Raw genomic sequence first — 21,873 nt, forward strand, 5'->3', positions numbered from 1 at the left:
AGCTTTTTGTGAGATGAGCGGTCATACAAATTTGATTAATAAATAATAAAAATAAAATAATGGGGTGAAGGACTTAATTAACATAATTGAGCATTATAGAGTACCAAGAAGCAATCAACCAGCCATCAATAATACCACTTCTACAAGAAAGGCCTGAATTCATGCCATCGCTCAGGAAATCCGGAGGAAAAGCAAGATCTTAATGGCCTTCCAAATGTTTGCAAGGTTGGACCAGGGGTAAGTTGTTCAGAGAAAGTGCAACAACACCCTGATGCTAATACTCCTAGGAATCAAACCCAGAGTAAGCCCTCCCTTCCAGCTCATCTTGGGTGGGCAATGCTACCTGGAATAGGTTCTGTCACATATCCAGATGTAGTCAGATCCAGGTCCTGAGATACATACAGTTTTAAAGTTGACAATTGGCACCCAGAAGTTTTAAAGTTGACAATTGGCACCCTTGAATTGTACCCAGAAGTTAACTAGCAACCAATGCAGCTTCAGACAAATCAGGTTGTGCCCCTAACTGCTGAGGCTAGTCTCTCTGTACCAGATGTAGCTTTCAAGTGGTCTCCAGGGGCAGCCCCACAAACATAATGTGCAGTGCAGTTAGTCCAACTGACAGTTCACCAAGGCATAATTGACCATGAGCTCCCAATCCAGAACCTGATTGCCTTCTGATCCAGAAATGGCCTACAAATGGCTTTGCAAATTAAAACACATTACCAGGTGTTATGGATAACAGATTACTCCTAAAATTCTGGGGTAAAGAAGCAATGGCTTGACACTCTAGTCCTGAAATAGAGAGACTGTACCTCAGTTCTATCAGCTGCCTTGAGCAAAAGACACAGCTTTTAAGAGCAGAAGTAAAAAGAAATGTGATGGTCACTATTGGAGGAGTAAGCAACTTCTCTTTAACCTCAGAGTTACTCCTGAATATATCTGAATAAAACTGTTTGTTAAAAAAAAAGATGAAAAGCAGAGTGGGCAAGGGATATAATCTATTTATGTCATTTTATTAAAATTATTTATTGCAATCAAGAAATCAATGGAATACATGAGAATACTTCTATATCTTTTTTTTTTTCATTATGAAGTGCTTCCACCAAGCTATGTTTGTTGCACCAGCATATTCTTGGCTAGAACTAAGCTTATGGACTTTTTAACTACACGCAATCACATAAGATGTGCCTTATTCTATAGCTTATTTGAGATAGCAGGAGCTAAAGCTCAGATTTATCACCAAGATAACGGAATTCAGCAGGCACACCGGTATATGATTCTGGACAGATAAACCAATCCACACTTGCCAGGTTTCTGCCAAAGCAACTAGAGTCAACCAAGAATAGCATTAACACACTTTCTTTCACTCACCCTATTATGGAGGTTGTGAAATCTGAAGTGGAGGGAGAGGTTTAAAGTCCTATGTGTGCCCACTGGTGCATAAAAAACATTCCTTTCACCTTGTATATCTGTCCATTTACTGTGGATGCAAAAGCTTCGACTTTTATGCAATCCAAGGACCTCCTATATGGGAAATTGGGACAATTTTATTCTCAATTACTATCTTGTCAAAGAAATTGATTTTTGCACACCATGATGCCAATAACTATGAGCTGTGACCACTTTCTGGCAAGGAGATGGCTGACTGTTGCAATCCAGGGATTGCAAATCAAGGCCTCTTGTGGCAAAGTGTAACCGTATCCCTAGCCCGCCATCCGTCACCATGTCCCCCCCCCAAGGGGTACGGGTGGGAGAATTAATGGTCCTTAAACTTGGCTTTTCTCTTCTCCACAAAGGCACTCATCCCCTCTTTCCGGTCTTCCGTGGCAAAGGTGGAGTGGAACAGCCTCTTTTCCAGCCGGTTGCCCTCGGTTAGGCTCAGCTCGAAGGCGCCGTTGACCGCTTCCTTGGCCATGGCGACCACCAGCTTCGAGTGGCGGGCGATCTTCTCCCCGCAGCTGATGGCCTCGTCCAGCAGCTTCTCCACCGGGCAGACTTTACTGACGAGGCCGGCCAGCTTGGCCTCCTGGGCCGAGATCCGCTCCCCGGTCAGGATCATCTCCATGGCCAGCGACTTGCCCACCGCCCGGGTCAACCGCTGCGTCCCGCCGGAGCCGGGGATGGTGCCCAGGAGGATCTCCGGCTGCCCGAACTGAGCCTTCTCGCCCGCGTAGATGATGTCGCACATCATGGCCAGCTCGCAGCCGCCGCCCAGCGCGTAGCCATTGACGGCGGCGATGACCGGCTTCTGGACGCTAGCCAGGCGGTTCCAGTGGCCGAGGAAGTTGCCACCGTAGCACTCCTGGAAGGTCCGGTGCTGCATCTCCTTGATGTCGGCGCCGGCGGCGAAGGCCTTCTCGCTGCCGGTGAGCACGATGGCGCGCACGCCCGGGTCCCGCTCCAGGGCGTCCAGCGCCTCGCTCAGCTCCGCCATCAGCTCGTCGCACAGCGCGTTCAGGGCCTTCGGGCGGTTCAGCTGGACCACCGCCACGCTCTCCCCGGCCCCCTTCTTCTCCACCAGCAGGTGCTGGAACTGCGCTGCCGCCGCGCCCAGGAAGCGGCGGGGCGGCCGAGCGGCCGCAGGGGCCACCGCCGAAGCCAGACAGCGAAGGAGTAGCGCGGCAGCCATGCTGGCGACAGAGCGGCAGGGCGCAGGGGCTCCGGTCCAAGAGTCCCGCGGCAGGATTTCCGGCTCCCGGGTGGTGCGGCCCTCCATGTGCGGGGAGAGGTTTCGCAGGGCAACTCTGCACCCACTTGCTCTCGATTGGATGTTCTCACGAACACCGTTGTTGTTAGGAGGACGTTATCCGAACCCATTATTCATCTTAATAAAAACAAAAAAAAAGCAAACGGAGCGAGGCTTCCTTTGACATAAACCCCAATGTCCAATTCCCTCTGCAAGTTTTTTTTTAAAATGACGTTTTGACAATTAGTTCGACGGTTTAAAATCCAGTACTTAAACTGGAATCCGCTGTCCAGATTTAAAGGACCAAGAGTAAAAGTTATATACGCTTCTTTTGTTGCAATGCGATTAAGTTTCAAGTCCTTTCGGAGTAAAAGCAAAAATGATGTAAGATACAAACAGCTGCAATAGCTAAGAGAAAAAGACGGGAATTTTTCTCCTTTAAGGCTACAATAATCGGCACAAATGTGAAAGCTGGATTTCTTTACGACTGAAAAAAAAGGTGCTCAATTTTCTAACAACGAGGATGAAACTAATGAGAAGAGCCAGTTTAAAGAGAAAATGCACGAAGGGAAAGAAAACCTCCCACCGACGGCTTTTATAAATCTCTTCCGGACCTAATGTCTGGTATTCCGTGCCGGAAGTGAGGGTTGTGAAGCACGCGTCACTTTTTTTAGTCTCTCTGAAGGGGAAGGGCACGACGTTTCCGGAAGTGGTGAGTGACGGGCAGGAAGCGGAAGTGTTGTGAGGCGGTGGGAGGAAGCGTCTCCTGAGCTCCTCGGATTAGAGCCTCAATGAGGGAAGGTAGCCGGCCGGGGGAGAGGTTGGGGATCGGTCGGTGGGTGCTGGTACCCTGGGAGGGGCAGCTGAGGGTCCGGCAGTCAGGGCTGCTTTTGCCGTTCCCTTCGAGGAGGTCTTACGGCGGACCTGCCTTTTGGGGTCAGCGCTGATTTCTGACCTTCCCCCTTAGGATCTCCCGGGCAGGCTGGTGATAGATCTAGAGGTGGCAACCGAGGGGAGCAGCCCCTCCGGGGGTGGGTGGAAAATGACGCTTTTGAATAGCCAGCCCAGCATTTCTTTCCGTTTCTTGTTGGCCTGGGCACCTGCGGCCTACTTATTACCGGGCTGAGGAGCTGTCTCATTGACTTGCTTAGGCTTATACAGTTATGGTTTAAGGTTGGACTTTGTCTTCCTCTTGACTTCTAGACTTGACAAAGAGCTCTTTTCTTCTCCCCCACTCCTGTTGTCTTATTCTTGAGAACCGAAATGGGGGTCAGCTTTATTATGATTTCCACTGTTGCCCATGGACACCAGATCAGTCTTTATTTTTACTTCTTCCCCTTAAGCTTCATAGAGTGACTTCTACAGCCTGGTGCTCTTCAAAGGCTTGGGATTATAGCACCCACAATAGTGGAAATTATAATACTAGCAAATGGAAGATGCCAATTTATAGAAATAATGATAATGAATAGCCCGGATTTCTTTCTTTTTTTCTTTTTAATAATGGATTCACACAACACAATAAATTATAATTACATGTTACCAAAATACAATTACTGACTTCACGTAGCAAGCTGGAATTCATCTGAGCATAGTGTACTTGTTGTGTAAACTCAGCCAATACGAAGAGGAAACTAATTAATTTCTTGGATCATAAATGAAAAAAAACCCTGGTATATTCTATAGTAGAACTATTAGTTCCTCTGAATAATGCATCTCTTTACTCCATTGAGTCTTTGTTAAACTGTGGTTAAGGCACAAATGCAAAGTCTTGCATGCTGATGAACTTGTTATACAGTATTTGCTTTTTAAATTATAGGCTACTTTATGAGAGACATGACATGTTATCTGAATTGCACAGTGCACAGTTGCAGGACGATTATAAATAGGGAGTCTGGTGGGAAATGATATACAGAAAGTCTGATTACTAACAATAATAGTTATTAAAAGTGGTCAGTTACATTTCTAAGTCAATTCTATAACTACCTTATATAATAGACTTAACTACCCTTTCCCAAATTCAGTGAGATTTATTTCTAAGACAGTTAGCAAAAGAGTTGGTATATAACTTCCTTATAAAAACAAACATTTCTTGAAATTTGCTATCCATTGTTTAATCCTCCAATATTTAGGTTAGTGATTCTGTCTTAGTTTGAGATAAGTCCCATTGAAATCAGAGGTGATTATGACTGAATATGAATGCATGACATTATTTGTTAAGAATGCAAGAGGAGTCCTGCAGGACTAGGCTAACCAAAAAATCTTTTCCTTTGGCTTTCTAGAAATGGACTGCTAATACTAATGGTAATTTTTTACTAATACTAATGGTGATTTTTCACAAGAGACGTGAATTAGGTTCCATTTACGAATTGGTTTCTCCTAATCAGAAAGTTTCTTCCATCTTTATATTCAAATGAAAGATACAGTGTGTAGTGGAAAGTATAACCCATCTTTCCAGAAGCTGCTTATATTTTTTGCATAGTGTTTTCTAAACTTCATGCAAATGATAAGGCTTACATAGATCATATATGTTAATTTGAGTTACCATCAATATTCTTCATTTATTATAACATTCTCTTTCAATTTCGTTGTATCTTCTTAGAAGCACAGAACACTATAATCTGCAAACCCTATCAAAATGGGGCCTAGACGGAAAAATGTGAAAGTATATTCCACAAGCCGGGAAAGCCCTGTATGCATCAAAGCTGCTGAGCAGAAAGACTACATGAACCAGCTTTCACATGAAGTGCTTTGCCATATTTTTAGGTAAGTTAGAAAACAAATTTTGTTTTGGTTTTAATATCTCATACCATTCACTTTAATAGCCAGTGATAACAATCATCTGCCTAATGTTGACATTTCACTAGTTCCCGATAGAAGTTTGGATAACATGCAGTACCAAGCCATTTTTTCCCCCAAATTTATACTTATCGGCAGTTCTGGAAATCCTGGTGCATGTAAGTAATTAGAAATAACAATTTGCTAAATATGCCTTAGTATAATCAGTAAATCAAAATATCAGCAATAGAGATGTAGTGAAATAGATGCAGAAAAAATAACTATTTGTCTCTGTAACACTGATTTGACCTTAAAAACCTTGATGTCAGACAAAGTGTTAGTTTTTAAAATATATTGTAGTGATGTGTATATTTGAAGGATTTTTCCCCATGTGTTAAGTAGGAATGCTTATGCCTTAATAGATAAACATCCCAGTGCTATGGAACATGTGCATTTATACGTATTCTTACCTGCAGTTAATCAGTTCCTCCTTTTTCCATCAGTTTGTCCTTGCTTAATGACCACAATAGAGACTGGAAAAGTGGTTGTTAAGCAGGGTGGTTGTTAAGTGAATTGGATCCGATTTTATGACCTTTTTTTGTGGCAGTCGTTAAGTGAATCATTGTGGTTGTTAAGCGAATCACATGGTTCTTAAGCAAATCATGTGGTTCCCCATTGATTTTGCTTGCTGGAAGCCAGCTGGGAAGGTTGCAAATGGCGATCACGTAATCCTGGGTTGCTGCAACTGTTGTAAGTGTGAGCTGGCTGCCAAGCGCCTGGATCACGATCACATGACTGCAGGAGTGCTGGGACAGTAGTAAGTCACTTTTTTAGTACTGTCGTAACTTTGAACGGTCACTAAACAAACAGTTGTTAAGCAAGGACTACCTGTATTCATCCAGAATGTATCTTTTGCCTGAGGTTCACTGTACAGTTGCCTTTGAGTGCAAAAGGAATTAGTTGTTTGCAGAACATCATGATCTATTCTAGTGTTCCATGGTAAGATCAATCCAAATATTCCATGGATGGCTTGTCAGTTTCTGAAAGTGCTTTGTGGTATTACTTTGTGAACCACTTTGTGTTTCAGAAAAAAAAAACACACAGTATCATAATTATCTACACATTGCCTGGTGCCCCTTCTTGAGGATGTTACTCTTCAGGAACAAGTCAACCATACTCACCATCCCCAAAGACCCTCTGAAAGAGCCAGGTCTTAAATGCTTTCCAAAAACAGGAGCTGCCCTTATCTGTGGGGGTAAGCTGTTCCAGAGAAGGGGGCCTTTTGAATTGTATTAAGTGTTACCTTTCAAAAGAAGACTCGGGTTAACTTTATTGGTCTAGAAATGATTCATCGTTGTGTAGAACATCATTGGCCATGAAATAAAATATTTTGTACTACAGAGTGAGTTCTTTCTTGGCTGTGCTTTCCTAATGGGAATTTTCCTCCTAAAGCTTTTTAATTGTGGTTTTAAAAGCTTCTCCTGTAGCATGCAGAACCATAACAGAACAAATGTTTAATGATTGCAGATTTGTTACTGTTTTTTTACAAATTATTTTGCCAGGATTCTTTTTATCAAGTAGGCTTTCCATTTTATTAAGCTGATCTTTGTGTAATGTTGAACTGTACTTTTCAAAATCAAAGAGGTAACCTTGAAATCATGAATTGGAGATAGTAATTGTTGAGACTTGAAAGCATCATGGAAAAGAGATGCTTGTAATTAACTTACCTAAAAGATAAATAGTAAAAAAGCCTATTTTAATAAGCATCCAATTACATTTTCTGTTGCAATAAAAATCAGTATTAATTTTAATTGCATTGTCTGCTTTGAAATTGTGCTTTACTGCTGCTTATTTGATTGTTATATTACAGTGAACAGATGAGAGCCAATTAATTCAAGCTTAAGCCAAGATGGAGGTAGTATTGGTGAATGGGATGTCTGCTCAGCTGAGTTTGACCAACATGTTTTGGAGTGAATTGCATTTCCTTTGAAGAATCAGCTTATAGGTGGTCTCAGGCTGGTGTTAGGAATGCCTTTTGTTGATTTAGGCTGGTGTTGTGACTGCAAATCTTTTTGAACTTTGACAATTATTTATTCATGCCCAGGTATTGCATTGTACATGGGGTTATTTTAAAGATGGTTGGAAACCAGTTAGTTCAAAATACAGCATCTAGCTTACTAACTGAACTGGTGATACTACCACTATTGGATCCTCTCCTTTGTTAACTATACTGGCTCTGGGCTTAACTTAGAGTGTTGATAGTGACTAAAGCCCTGAAAATTTGAATTATAGTTTCTAATGGAATGATTCCTCCCAAATGCATATGTTCGGACTTCTTGTCATCTTCAATGGCCTCCCTCTGTGCATCTTTGAAGGTAATGGGTGACTGTAAGGTACAGGGCCTACTTATCAAATGTCCTCTCCAAGAAAGATTGTCTGGTAGCTTACATTGTTTTTTCATTGCCTGACAAATACACTCCTTTGTTTCCAGCTATTTAAACCAAATTCAATCTGGTAATTTTGAAGTCCTGGTATCATGACAGAATACCAGTTTTTACACACATGATGTCCTTACTAATTTTGTCTTTTAAATTTTTCAGTATGTGATTCTCCCAAAGGAACTATTGTTACTAGATGAATTTAGAAAGAATAACTAAATCACATGTCCTGGTTTATTGCAGTTCTGTTTTCCTTTACTGTTGAATTCCTTGCTATGTTTGTGAATAGATGAATGCAGCACTATTCAAATTACTGTTTAGTGTAATAGTAGAGGAAAGAAACCATCCAAGAATTAATCCCATTTTATTCCCTTCCTGAAGGTATCTTCCCCTGCAAGATATCATGTGCATGGAATGCCTCTCCCGGAAGTTAAAGGAAGCTGTGATCCTGTACCTAAGAGTAGTAAAAGTTGTGGATCTCTGTGCAAGTCGCTGGTGGGAGTACATGCCTACTGGTAAGTGGTGCTGTTAATCTTGACAATGTTGACTATATTTTCTGCTTAGCTATAGCATTTTATTTAAAAAAAAAACCCAGGGAATTACCACAAATGGCAAAGACTTCTTGTGCCTGGGAAGCTTCCCAGAATAATGAAGAGATGGCAAAAGCTTTCAGTATCTTTCACATCTCTGTATTTTAAGAGAAAGCAACTTTTGATTAGGCAGCCAACTAGGCAGAAGTGATGGAATAGGAGTATTCTGAAATGGAACTAAGTCAATTTAATCTTTGTCCTGGATCACTGGGGATTTGTTCTAGATTGCTGTGGAAAGTGTCTGAAATTGCCAAGTGTTTTGCAGACATTCTAAATGGTCAGAAAAATGTAGGAACACTTACAAATTCAGAAAGGGCAAGTTTAGTACTTCCCTTTAAAGTGGGGAATAAGGAAGCTTTGTGGAACAATGAGTCAAATGGCTTTTCTTCCTTTTTAAGGAAAATTAAAATTGGGATACGTGAATAATAACATAATATGTTCAATTACAAATAAAAACTCATCAAGAAAGAAAAAAGATAGATCTGTGATGAAAAAATTAGTCAAACTGTACAACCCAATCCATTATAACATAGATCTGTGATACCACTTACCAAATTATACTTTGGGAGAATTAAACATTTATTTGATTAAGTCTACATTTAACATCCTCTGTTTGTAATTATTATTTCAATGAAATCAGTCTTATTATCATCTTACATGCAGTTCAATTTTTTTTCAATAGTAGTAGAATATTTCTTTAGTGTTGTCTTTGAAGTCTAAAATTACCCAAAAAAATGCCAAAATACAAATGGCAGTGTATGTATGATAAAATAAAGACAGTTGCTTGACTTTGTGCATCTAAATATCTATTTTTTTAAAAAAAAAGATAAAATATGGATTGTTTCTGCAGGATTTACAGATTCCAGCTTCCTAACCTTGCTGAAGAAAATGCCAGACATTGAGCAGCTATACGGGCTTCATCCCAGGCACCTTGACAGACGTAGGGTTCGCGGTTATGAAGCTTTCAGCATTCCAGGGGTGCTAGAAGCTTTGCAAGCTTGCCCAAATCTCTTAGTATGTGTTCAAAACATAAATATAATTTAACATATAATTTCATTTGACAGCTGTCATTCTGGATAAGAATTAAGGAGACAAATTTAGAAGATGTGGGAGACAGTTTGGAAGAAGGACAGGTGGCTGTGTATTTTATGGATCTAATTCAGTTCCATGTCCTTAAATCTGTGTTTCATTATCACACCTGAAACAACTGTAGTTAAAAACTCTCATGGAGTTTTTTGTTTCAATTAAATCTGCAAGATTGCCCTTAAAACACAACTGTAAGAAGTCAGCAATCTATGATGAAACATGGCATAGAAAGAACAATGTATATCTACATAAGATCACATGATTTGTATACTAATTATACTTGCTATGTATGTGGATTATTTACACAATGAGGAGAAAGTAATTTGGCAATGGAGTCCCAAAGTTTGGCAAGTTTAATATTGTGTCTAGTTCTGATGTACAGTACTGTGCAAAAGTTTTAGGCGGGTGTGAAAAAATACTATAAAGTAAGAATGCTTTCAAAAATATATATTGTAATTGTTTATGTTTATCAATTTACAAAATGCAAAGTGAGCAAACAGAAAAGAAATCCAAATCAAATCAATATTTGGTGTGACCACCCTTTGCCTTCAAAACAGCATCAATTCTTCTAGGTACACTTGCACACAGCTTTTGAAGGAACTTGGCAGGTAGGTTGTTCCAAACATCTTGGAGAACTAACCACAGATCTGTGAATGTAGGCTGCCTCAAATCCTTCTGTCTCTTCATGTAATCCCAGACAGACTTGATGATGTTGAGATCAGGCCTCTGTGGGGGCCAAACCATCACTTCCAGGACTCCTTGTTCTTCTTGACACTGAAGATAGTCCTTAATGACATTGGGTGTATGTTTGGGGTCATTGTGCTGCTGCAGAATAAATTTGGGGCCAGTCACACACCTCCCTGATGGTATGGCATGATGGATAAGTAACTGCCTGTATTTCTCAGCATTGAGGACACCATTGATCCTAACCAAATCTCCAACTCCATTTGCAGAAATGCAGCCCCAAACTTGCAAGGAACCTCCACCATGCTTCACTGTTGCCTGCAGATACTCATTATTCTACCGCTCTCCAGCCCTTTGGCAAACAAACTACCTCCTGCTACAGCCAAATCTTTCAAATTTTGACTCATCAGTCCACTGCTGCCATTTTTCTGCACCCCAGTTCCTATGTTTTCATGCATAGTTGAGTCGCTTAGCCTTGTTTCCACGTCAGAGGTATGGCTTTTTGGCCACAATTCTTCCATGAAGACCACTTCTGGCCAGACTTCTCCAGACAGTAGATGAGTGTACCTGGGTCCCCCCTGGTTTCCACCAGTTCTGTGCTGATGGCACTGCTGGACATCTCCCAGTGTCAAAGGGAAGTAAGCATGATGGGTCTTCCATCTGCTGCATTAAGTTTCCTTGGGCTACCACTGCATCTACAGTCCTCAGCGTTGCCCATTTCTTTGTGCTTCTTCAAAAGAGCTTGAACAGCACATCTTGAAAGCCCAGTCTGCTTTGAAATTTTTGCCTGGGAAAGACCTTGCTGATACAGTATAACTCCCTTGTGTCATGTTGCTGTGCTCAGTCTTGCCATGGTGTATGACTTGTGACATGAAACTCCTCCACAACCTCACCTTAGTAGCAGAGTTTGGCTGTTCTTCACCCAGTTTTAAGCCTCCTACACAGCTGTTTCTGTTTCAGTGAATGACTGTGTTTCAGCCTATGTATGAAATTGATGATCATTAGCACCTGCTTGGTATAATTGATTAATCATACACCTGACTCTAACCCTACAAGATCCCTGACTTTGTGCAAGTGTATGAAGTGTGCAAGTGTAAGAATTGATGCTGGTTTGAAGCCAAAGGGTAGTCACACCAAATATTGATTTGATTTAGATTTCTCTTCTGTTTGTTCACTTTGCATTTTGTAAATTGATAAACAAATACAATATATATTTTTGAAAGCATTCTTATTTTACAGCATTTTTTCACACTTGCCTAAAACTTTTGCACAGTACTATATATTTAGAGAGGAAATCATATCATATACCCATTCTGCCTCTGACAACTAGAAATTATTTTCAGTACTTTTGCATTTTGAACATCAGCAATACTAGCTACGAATTTGTATGTGTCTAAATTCATTCATAACAATGAGTTTAAACACTTCCTAACCATTTAAGTTCCACTTTTCTATATTATGCAGGATCTGAGTGTTTGTCATACTCTGCTTCCTATAGTGTGATTTATTTCATGTAACTTTTTAAATGCTGATAGGGTTACTAGAGCCCTAATCCATAGATTAAAAAAAGGTAGTTGAAATATTTATTTGATCTTTTGGACTAGACCAGTTGTTTATGGTTTCATATAACAATCTGATGGAAGAATTGTTTTATGGATTTGTATCAGTGAATTTATATTCTGAAATTATGATAATCTTAGTGGTTGCAATACTGTTGCTGGTTTCTTAGAAGTCTGGATTTATAGAAAGGCCAGCTATAAATCTTAGCAAAGACATTTAGATCTGCTATGTTTACTGCATATTCTATACTTGGAGTACAACTAATAATTGCCAGTGAAATTGGCTAAATGAATACTAATACAGAATTATAAGTTGGCAATAGCGTTCATGAAATACTAGTACTTAATTAAGATACATATTGTTTTGCCTATGATGATGCTTGACTGTGTATTCTGGATTTTTTTCTCTACTACTTAGGGTGTTGAGACTTCCCATTTAGAACTAGTAGAAGCCATTTGGACATACATGCCCCAAGTTCACATCCTAGGGAAGTTTCGTAATCGTAATGGTGCCTTCCCAATTCCACCTGAAAATAAACTGAAGATAACAATAGGAGCTAAAATTCAGACTTTGCACTTAGTAGGTAAGAACTGTTACGATGTATTTGTGATATCGAAGCAATTAAGCTTTTTGAAGAGCTATGAAATCAGAACATATTATATACAAACTTGCTGTTGCTGAATAGTAGGATGGTCACTGTTCATGTTAGTAGATGAAACAAATACATTCTCACTTTCAACATTGTAAAATACATGCTCAATTTCAACATCGTATCACTGGATTAGTATTAGTCTGATAAATCAAGCCATTTGTATTCACAGTGTTTGTCTCTGGAATGTCTGGTTTTAACTTCAACTTGCTGCTTTGTGTATTTTTTTTTTTTTTAGGAGTTAATGTCCCTGACATTCCTTGTATTCCAATGCTGAGGCATCTGTACCTAAAGTGGGTGAGGCTCACCAAACCACAGCCTTTTAAGGATTTCCTTTGCATCAGCTTACGCACTTTTGTCATGAGAAATTGTGCAGGTAAAAGAGCAGAGGATAGTTTTACTGCATGAAACATTATCTAGGACAGAAAGTGTTATGGTACAACTTCCTAAACCTTTCAAGCATTTGGAAGGAAGTGGAAGATTATTGTCCATAGTGCTGTAATGTCAGGGTCAGTCTGGGCTCCAAGTCTGACTAATACTGATTCACTTCTTAAAATTGCTGTTCCCTGTTTACAGTATGAAAATTGAAATAAACTTTTTCTGACAAGTTGTTATCAGCTGACTTTTCCTGTATGATGCAAGGCTGATAAAATTAATTAAATCTTTATGTCCTTTGGAGGTAAATGGGGAATTTTCTCCTATATGTTAGCAATCATTCTCTATCATGGCTCTGCAGAATTACAGGAATGTAGAGATGTAGGCAAAATATCTTTGTATATATACATTTTCTGCATTTACATTCTTTACTGAGAAAGTAACAGTTTTGTCACATGAATACGAATGCTTGAAATCTTATCTAGGATAGAAAGTGTTATGGTACATCCTAAAATTTCTGTGCTTCTATTTAGCTGCCTTTGAATGTGAATTATAATTTTTCTTTCTTCTGTAGGACCCACAAACTCATTGAAGTATGTTCCCCTGGTCACTGGCTTGGCTTCTGCTCGAAATTTGGAACATCTAGAATTGGTTCGAGTTCCTTTTCTTGGAGGTCTTATCCAGCATGTTGTAGAAGACAGCTGGAGATCTGGTCTGTAAATTCTTTGGAACTGAGAACAACTTTTACTTTTTCCCATTATTTCTTCATCTTCTCCTTTATAGAAGTGAATATTGCTAGTATGTTCAAAGATACAAGTTGCTTTTAATGTAAAAAGAGGACACTAGGTACATTTGAATAATACAGAATATATTTTTTTAAAAAGCTCTTTTAGAGTTAATACTTTCCCTTGGGCTGTGTGAAAGATAAAATGTTCCCTTGGAGAACATATGTTTGTGTGGGGTTCCAATTATGCTGAAGTTCCTGAAATTGCTGCTAACTATTGAAATGGAGAAACTTGGCTGACAATAAAGGCAACATGTTGTTGGAGAACACTGCAGATGTAGGGATTGAGGAGGATATGGGAGATCTGTAGAAATAAGTCCTCCCATCAAAGCTTTCCTCAGTACTGCATGTTCTTTATCCTCCTTAGTCTAGGGCAGTGTTTCTCAATCTTGGCAACTTTAAGATGTGTGGACTTGCAACTCCCAGAATTCTGGGAGTTAAAGTCCAGACATCTTAAGGTTGCCAAGGTTAAGAAACACTGGTTTAGGGGTATGATTTGGCTTTGGACCAACCCCATGCTCCTGGAGTATGAACCAAAACTTTAAGAATGTTTGGTTAAGTTAACATATTAGAAAAGAAGTTTCAGAATGATATGCAGAGATTGTAGTGAAGTACAGTATGTATGCTGTGATTGCTTGACATGCTGGGAAAAAAATATATACTTGTCAACATTTGACTGTTCAACTTAGTTTTTCAGGAATAATCCCAAGTGCTTCATATATTCCAAAGCCACATCTTTTCCAATACTGAGATTCTTACCTGTTAAGTAATAGCAGTCATAAACTATGCTGAAATAGAAATAAAAAGGTTTGGGTTTCCAATTTTGCTTCCAACATCACTTCTGTGAATATTGCTCCTGAATAGTGGGAATTATTGTTTTCTTGATTATTCTCTTGATTTTCAGGGGGCTTCAGAAATTTGCACACTATAGTTCTCGGAGCTTGCAAGAATGCTTTGGAAGTTGACCTTGGCTACCTCATCATAACTGCTGCTCGAAGGTAATTGTTGTCTGGCAGTGGTCCTTTTAGTCTGTCAATAAATCACCACTACGTCTACATATTCACACATACAGTTTTGTTTCTGCTTTCTTAAATTCTGTGCATTGCTGTTTTCCCATGTCCTGTTTTGTATTTAACCTAATTCATATGGTAAATATCATAATAGATGTTTCCAAGAAATAATACCGTTGTGCAATTTATAAATATATGAAATTAGCAAGCATTTACTCGTAAATAAATGTGCATTTATCTGTTACACTTTCTTCTGATGTAATAAAAGTGCTCTATTGTTGCTTTGATTTGAACCATGGTTCTAATATTAATGTGTTATATTAGGAACTCACACTAACATTTACTTCCTACTTTGGTTCTTATTTTTTCAGGTTGCATGAAGTACGAATCCAGCCTTCCCTAACCAAAGATGGAGTATTCTCTGCACTAAAAATGGCAGAATTGGAATTTCCTCAGTTTGAAACACTACATCTTGGATATGTTGATGAGTTTTTGTTACAGTGTATGAAATCCTCTAATTTTTCTTTTGGTTATCAGCAGTTTGGGTAGAACAGCAGTTTGGGTGGATTTTATTTACTTATTTGCTTAAAGGGAGTACAAATGTTATGATACATTCTTGTGTAATCTACAGGCAACACTTACGTCCTGGCTGATCCTCAAACTTGCTTGGGACTTATAGAAGGAGTCTTGATTATAATAGCATGTACACATGGCCTGGACAGCATCACATTTCTTGAGATTAGCTGTGAAAACTCTTTACGTCATTGGGAGTTTCCCTGTGGGAATTAAACCTTGGTCTGAAGAGACCATAGAATTGGATAATGTACATGGGCCTTATTGCAAATAAACATTGGACATATTCCCTTCCTGAAGAAGAGTAAATCAAGCATATCGGTGTTTTCCTAGCAATAGCAATATGGTAGAGCAGGCCTGCACAACTTGTAGAGGGGAAAGGACCAGATTGATACCATAAAGATAATCATGGGTCCCAAAGGAATAGCTGGTGAGCCAATCAGCTCTTTGGCAGCTAGCAGCACAATGGCAGCAGTGTAGCTGACAGTATTCATGAAGCCTGGAGGCACTCACTAATGTGTCTTTTGGAGTAGAAGTGGATGTGAAAACCTAGGCAGCAGTTGTGATTCCTTCCTGGTGGCAGCCACATTTGGTGGCAATGGATTTTTCAAAAAATGCTGGTGAGCCACACACAGGTGCTTGGCAGGCCTTATGTGGCCCACTGATGGTACATTGTGCAGGTCTGTGGTAGAGTTTCATGCCTAGCTCTGTTCCTGTGTGTCTGCCAAGAAAGTAAGAGAATGACAAATTTGCTAAAGATTTTAAAAACTTCATGTAGACTCCATATTTATAGTTGTAATGGGAGATTGGTGCTTCATCTTACTGGTTTTGTATATCTCCAACTCTGCAGCCCAGTGTTCCTGTCATATTCTTTAAAATTAAGAGCATAACTAATTATGCCAAACTTGATTTGTGTTGAGCTTCTTATAAAACTGGGATATCAAGGAGGAGCTGGGTAGAATTTAACCTCAGCATAGTTTGTTAAGTTAGCTCTTATAGATCAATGCCTAGATTTGTGACTATTAGAAAACATTTTTTCCTTTATTTTGCTATTTTTGTTTTCTAAGACCAAGAGGCGAATAGTTAATATAGCTGTGGCCAATAATCAGACTGCATAGCTGTAGAGATTCATGGAAATATCATGTTCCTTTTTTTTCTCTCGGTGTCTAGGTAAAATGATCAACGCAGATCTAGTGAAGTATGGATTAGCTGATGTGGTTGAAAATCCAGGCATTATCACAGACATAGGAATGAAAGCAGTAAATGAAGTCTTCTCTTCAATTAAATATCTTGTCATATACAACTGCCCTCATCTACATAATCCAAGTAGCTGGATCACAGGTATTGTACTCACAAACTGACATCTGGTAAAGTCCTTCAGTAAGTTGAATACATCCCCTCCTTAAATAAATTGATTATTCTTAGGGATTGTTTCTGTTGTGTATATGACACCTTTGATGTCTGTATGCTTCTATTAGGTCAGCCTATGTGGCTGATCTAAGAATGTCATTTTATCCTGATTCATATGTTGCTGAAAGAAAGTATTACTATTCTGTTTCATGCTGAGTGGTGAGTAATACTGGAGCATCATTAATACTGTTATTATATACCTCTTGTTCTTTTTTGTGAACCCCAAAATGGCTTACAATAAAAGTATCAAAAATAGAACAATGCAATATGATAAATTAGTCAGAAATTAAAACCATGAAATCACAACTATTAGGGGTTGAGCAAATAAACCATTATTTTTCAATGGAACCTTGCCCCATAATGGTTGTAATGAGCATTCATCTAATTATTTTTATGAGGACTAGGGTTGTTTCATTCATTCATTCATTCATTCATTCATTCATTCATTCAGCTGTGTACTGCTCAGATTCTGTAGTGATTGTGATGGTGCAAAAATATTTTGAAATAAATATCCAAACAATTTGTAAAATTTCTGCGGAGAGCCCTCATTTCAGTGATGAAGTAATTCTACATAGTGGATTCCATAGCAAAAAATTCCCTCTTCTACACTAAATTATCTTCAGCTGCCCATAGCACTATTGTAATCATAAGGAAGGCATCTTCCATAGAATGAAAAGACCATGTAAACCTAGGTGGAAATATTGAAAGAGGCAGTTCCTCAGATAACCTAGTTTCAGACTGTTTAGGGCATTATAAACTGATAATAGCTTAATGAATATGGCTTAGTAACTAACTGGTAGTCAGTGCAGTTTTTAGCATAAGCATCATATATAAACCATGAGGAGCTGTGTTGAGCAATTTAGCTCCTAAATTCTAGTTCTAGGTTCTAAACCACTCCAGAGTAGTCTCACATAAAGTGTGTTTAAATAATGCATGTGAAATCATTGTATGAAAGTTCTATATAAACCTGCCTTTACTATGAACCCCTGCCTACAAAGCTAGCAGGCTGTTAAATATATTCCTTGGACATCAAAAGGATACCCACTGATGGTTCAGTGGGTGGTATTAGTCAATCCATGAGTAGAGAAAATTTGTTTTCATGAGATGAAAACTGTGCTAATGGAAGGAATTCTTCCACTGAAACCTGTAGATTTTATAATCTTTGTGGTCAGTCACAAAAAATCTTCATTTTTCAGTGTTCCCACTCACGGCTTCTGAAATAAAAATAAATTAGTATTAGTTTCCAAGATGATTGATTTGGTATTCTTCTCTGTTTCATCTGTATCGTAACAAAATGAATGTATTTTAGAAAGGTTTTTTTTAGTCTTACTAGTATTTTTTATTCTGTGTGACTCGCTACCTGTGAAAATGGTGGCTTTCAGCAAAGCAGATGCATTAGAATAACTGGGAATCCACTTTGGAATGGTGGCAGTGAAGAAGAAAACTCAAATTGACATGGTAGAAGAAGAGTAATTATTTATTCAAACTTGGAAGGTACATTTAAGAAGAAATACTATGATAAGCCCATTTGCTTTTTCTGTAGATCATTCAAGATGGACTCGGCTTTTTGATCTCACCCTGGTGAGATGCCATGCAATAAAACTAGACTCTTTTAGTCAGTTTATTGAATTACTGCCAAGCCTGGAGTTTATCTCTCTGGACCAGATGTTTCGGGAACCACCCAAAGTGAGTATAAAAAATAATTGTGTGTTTTGAAATGTGTACTAAAACCTACTATGTTAAGCTTCTACCAAGTGCCTTTAAACAGATAAATTACATATGGTTTATGTACAGAATTAAAAGTCCTATGCAAGCAATCACCTGCTCACACAAAGGGTTAACCTGAGTTGGAAATATAAGCATTCCCATAAGCTTCACCTTCATTTTCCTGGGTTCTGAACCTTTTTGGTAGATTTTCATGCACTATATGTGTTCATTTGAAAGAAAGTGTTTAAAGTAGCAAGGATGGTGGGAATCTGGGAACAGGACTTGTGTGCACACCCACATCTCCAAGTCAGATTAATTTTGCATAATGATAAAACAAGTATTGAAAGCTAATTCGGTATTGCAAGTTACAATAGTAATCTTAGGCAAGAGGCTGATTATAAAAATAATATATGTTTGAAAGAATATTTGTTGTTATAATTTTTACAAGGAGCTTTGCTGTTCTTTGTATTTCTATTTCCCCATTCTTAAGAAGTTGGAGGTTATACTAAGGGAACTTATATTTTCTTGAGATGGCATTTTATCAAGAGTGAACAATACTGGAAGCACAGAATGAACCACCTGTATACCTTGTGTAATAATCTCTCATATTTTTGGCATTGTGTCTGTCCTCCTTTGCATAACAGATTGAAATGGGTGAGATCAAAGTAGAGAAGAACTAATGAACTCCTTTTCATGCCCTTTCATTCCTCAGAACTGGAGGCACAGCATTGCTGTCTCCTGTTTAAAGAGTCAAAGGAAAAATCTCTGCTTCCATATTATCTCTGCTATTCCAATTTGCAGCCTTATCTCAGATGTTTTTGTTTGCCTAGCAACCAATACATAGATAGAAAATGAAGCAGATGTTGCCCTACTTAAGAAATTAAGAAATCAAAGGGCCAAGAATAAATGTGGCTGTAGAGAGATGAGTGATAGCCAGCATAACAACTATCTGCTACCATAACTGAATGGCAGTAGGGAAAATGGGAATAGAGATGACAGCCCAAAGAATAGAGAGGAAGAGAAAATAGAATGCAAGGGAAATAATGGAAAGATGCAGGGGAAGGTTGGGGCTGGGCCTGTTTTCAAGTGGCATTCCTTGGTTTTGCAGTCTGGTGCATGTTAATTCAGAAAGAAATGCTGCTATATTAATGGGGCTCAGTTCCTAGTAATTATGGCCTTTCCTATCAACTAGCCTCAGAGCCATTTGTTCATAAAGGTTCCTACCATTTTTGGTCTCTGTGTATAAAATATTCTGTAAAAGATATATTTCCTTATCCTAACATGGTAGTTAATGGCCCTTTTCCTAATACCGAAAAATATTATTTATCCTCATATTAAACCAATAGATAAAATAGCAGTATTTATAGGATTAAAGCCATCAGTGTTTATACAGCCTGTTATCAAGAAGTGCTTACTGCCATGATATTTGGGAAGTGTTCGGTCTTCTCTGGAGAAGAGCACTGAAATATCCATGAAGGATAGGAAACACTAATTTGGTGTTCAGATATCACAATTTCCTGTAATCTTGTGATCTTTGATTAATACTGTTCTGGAAACTCTTGTGAGTTGCCTTTAGTAATCCTTTAATGTATTTCAGGGTTGTGCTCGTGTAGGTCTGAGTGCAGGTACAGGAATTGGAGTTTCCTCTGCTTTGGTGAGCAACCAGAACTCCAACAATGAAAATGACAACAATAATAATCACCAGAACAATAATGCCAATATACACCATAACAACCACCAGCAACCAAATGATCAAAATGAGGAGAATGAGTTGCGACAGGAGGAACAGATTGAAGAACAGCAGAATGCAGCAGATGGTAAGTTTTACTGAATAATTTTTAATAACTGACTAATAATGTGATTGTGTGTATATATATGAGGAGGCTCTTTTGGGAAATGGTACAGACCACCAACAAGGAGAATAGTATTGTCCTCCCCTTCCAGGGAAGAAGAGCATTAACAAACTTTTTCTTCACTCTTAACTTAATTCTTATCACTAAACCTATTCTTTATGCTATACTAAACCTGTACTATATATGTGTTTTTTCTTATGTGTGTTGTGTATCTAAATCCTAAAGAGTCCTATATACAGTTTCTTTCTCCTTTGTGATACAAGTGTGCTTGCCTGAGCTATAATGAGCCACCATTTAGACACCTTACAATTAGTTGGCATCTGTTGTCATCTGCTATTCTGAACTACTGCTGAAGCGTTGGCTTTGCAGTCTTTCAGTATTTGTTCTTTGTGTGTGTGTGCCTGCACACTTTCAGTCAGTGTTAATTCCTGGTGATTGCCATCCCTACAGTTTTCTTGGCAAGATTTTTGGAAGTGGTTTGCCATTGCCTTTCCTAGGGCTGAGAGAAAGTGACTGGCCCAAGATCACCCTGCTGGCTTCATGCTCACAGTTTCCTGCTTTCGAGCCTGGTGCCTTAACCACTGCACTACACTGGCTCTCCTTTCCATATTATGACATCTATTCAGTGATTTAAGATAGAAACAAAGAGAAAAATAAGGAGAAAACATCTCCAAACTCAGAAGGAGGTTCCAGTTTTGAATTGTTGGTATGCTGAAGGATGCCAATGAACACATAGTAACCAATTCAAAGAAAATAGGAGTATACTGCAATTCTGTACAGTAGAATTGTCAACATCCAAGATACCTTCGAAGATATTCCTTACTTACAAGAACCTCTAGCATTAGAAGATGGTTAGATCAGCACTCCAGTTATTACCAAGTTGGAAGGCTACAGGAATTGGTGGAATATCTACAGAAATATGATAAGCACCAGAAGAAGCACTAGTAAAGGTTCTAACTAAGCTATGCCATAAAACTGGAGAATGACACAGTGGCCTACAAATTGAAAGAGGTCAGTCTGCATACCAATACCAAATAAAGGAGACCAACAGGGTGTGCAAACTATTGTGCAATACCTTTACTTTCACATGCTAGCAAAACAATGCTTATGATCATGGAAAGGGAGATGTCAGACGTTCAAGATAGTTTTAGAAAGTGCCAAGGAACATGAGGCATTATTGCTGATGCATGCTGGATAAGCCAAAGAATACTAAAAAGCAGTCATTATGTGTTTCATTGATAATAGAAAGGTCTTTGATTGTGTCAGTCATGTCAAGCATGTTGGCATGTCCTTAGGAAAACTGAAATTCCAGGACATCTCATTGTCCTCATGAGAAACCTATACACAGGATAGAAATCCACAGTCCAAACAGAAAATGGCAAGACAGACTGGCTCTGAATCAACGAAAAGAGTAAGACAAGGCCATATACTCTCTTAAATAAATAACCTATATGCTGAATCAAGGCTAGATTTTAATGAGTGTGGTTTTCAAATTGGAGGAAGAAACATACCACAACAACCTGTGGTTTGCTAATGACATTATTTTGATACTTGAAAATGCAAATGATCTGGAAGCTCTGGTAACGAAAGTGAAGGAGCATATTGAAAAAAAATGGAATTAAGGTTAAATATAAAGATCAGACTAATGACATGAGGCACAGCAACCAGTTTCAGAATTAAGAATAAAGATACT

General features: G+C 38.8%; 2 protein-coding genes across 6 annotated transcripts in view; one reads left to right on the plus strand and one right to left on the minus strand.

Annotated features, from left to right (window-relative positions):
• Positions 1–994: 994 nt before the first annotated feature.
• On the minus strand, positions 995–2,672 carry ECHS1 (enoyl-CoA hydratase, short chain 1). Its single transcript, XM_007428120.3, has one exon. The coding sequence runs from the start codon at positions 2,627–2,629 to the stop codon at positions 1,757–1,759; it is 873 nt and encodes a 290-aa protein (XP_007428182.2). The 5' UTR covers positions 2,630–2,672; the 3' UTR covers positions 995–1,756.
• Positions 2,673–3,422: 750 nt separating this feature from the next.
• Positions 3,423–21,873, plus strand: part of FBXO38 (F-box protein 38) — a 40,432-nt gene continuing 21,981 nt past the window's right edge. For 4 of the 5 annotated variants that reach the window (XM_025166602.2, XM_088133622.1, XM_015888055.3 and 1 more), the window contains exons 1-12: positions 3,423–3,487; positions 5,286–5,449; positions 8,281–8,414; positions 9,340–9,503; positions 12,237–12,402; positions 12,707–12,844; positions 13,418–13,555; positions 14,532–14,625; positions 15,009–15,139; positions 16,381–16,551; positions 18,164–18,306; positions 19,925–20,144. In XM_025166602.2, the coding sequence (XP_025022370.1) occupies positions 5,322–5,449; positions 8,281–8,414; positions 9,340–9,503; positions 12,237–12,402; positions 12,707–12,844; positions 13,418–13,555; positions 14,532–14,625; positions 15,009–15,139; positions 16,381–16,551; positions 18,164–18,306; positions 19,925–20,144 (1,627 nt within the window). In that variant the 5' untranslated portion in view covers positions 3,423–3,487; positions 5,286–5,321. The other variant, XM_025166603.2, reaches the window with a different exon arrangement.

This window comes from Python bivittatus, unplaced genomic scaffold (genome assembly GCF_059951505.1).
Source record: "Python bivittatus isolate LINGU-HERP-01145 unplaced genomic scaffold, Pbiv_v1 ctg000080_np1212, whole genome shotgun sequence".
NCBI classification, from domain to species: domain Eukaryota; kingdom Metazoa; phylum Chordata; class Lepidosauria; order Squamata; family Pythonidae; genus Python; species Python bivittatus.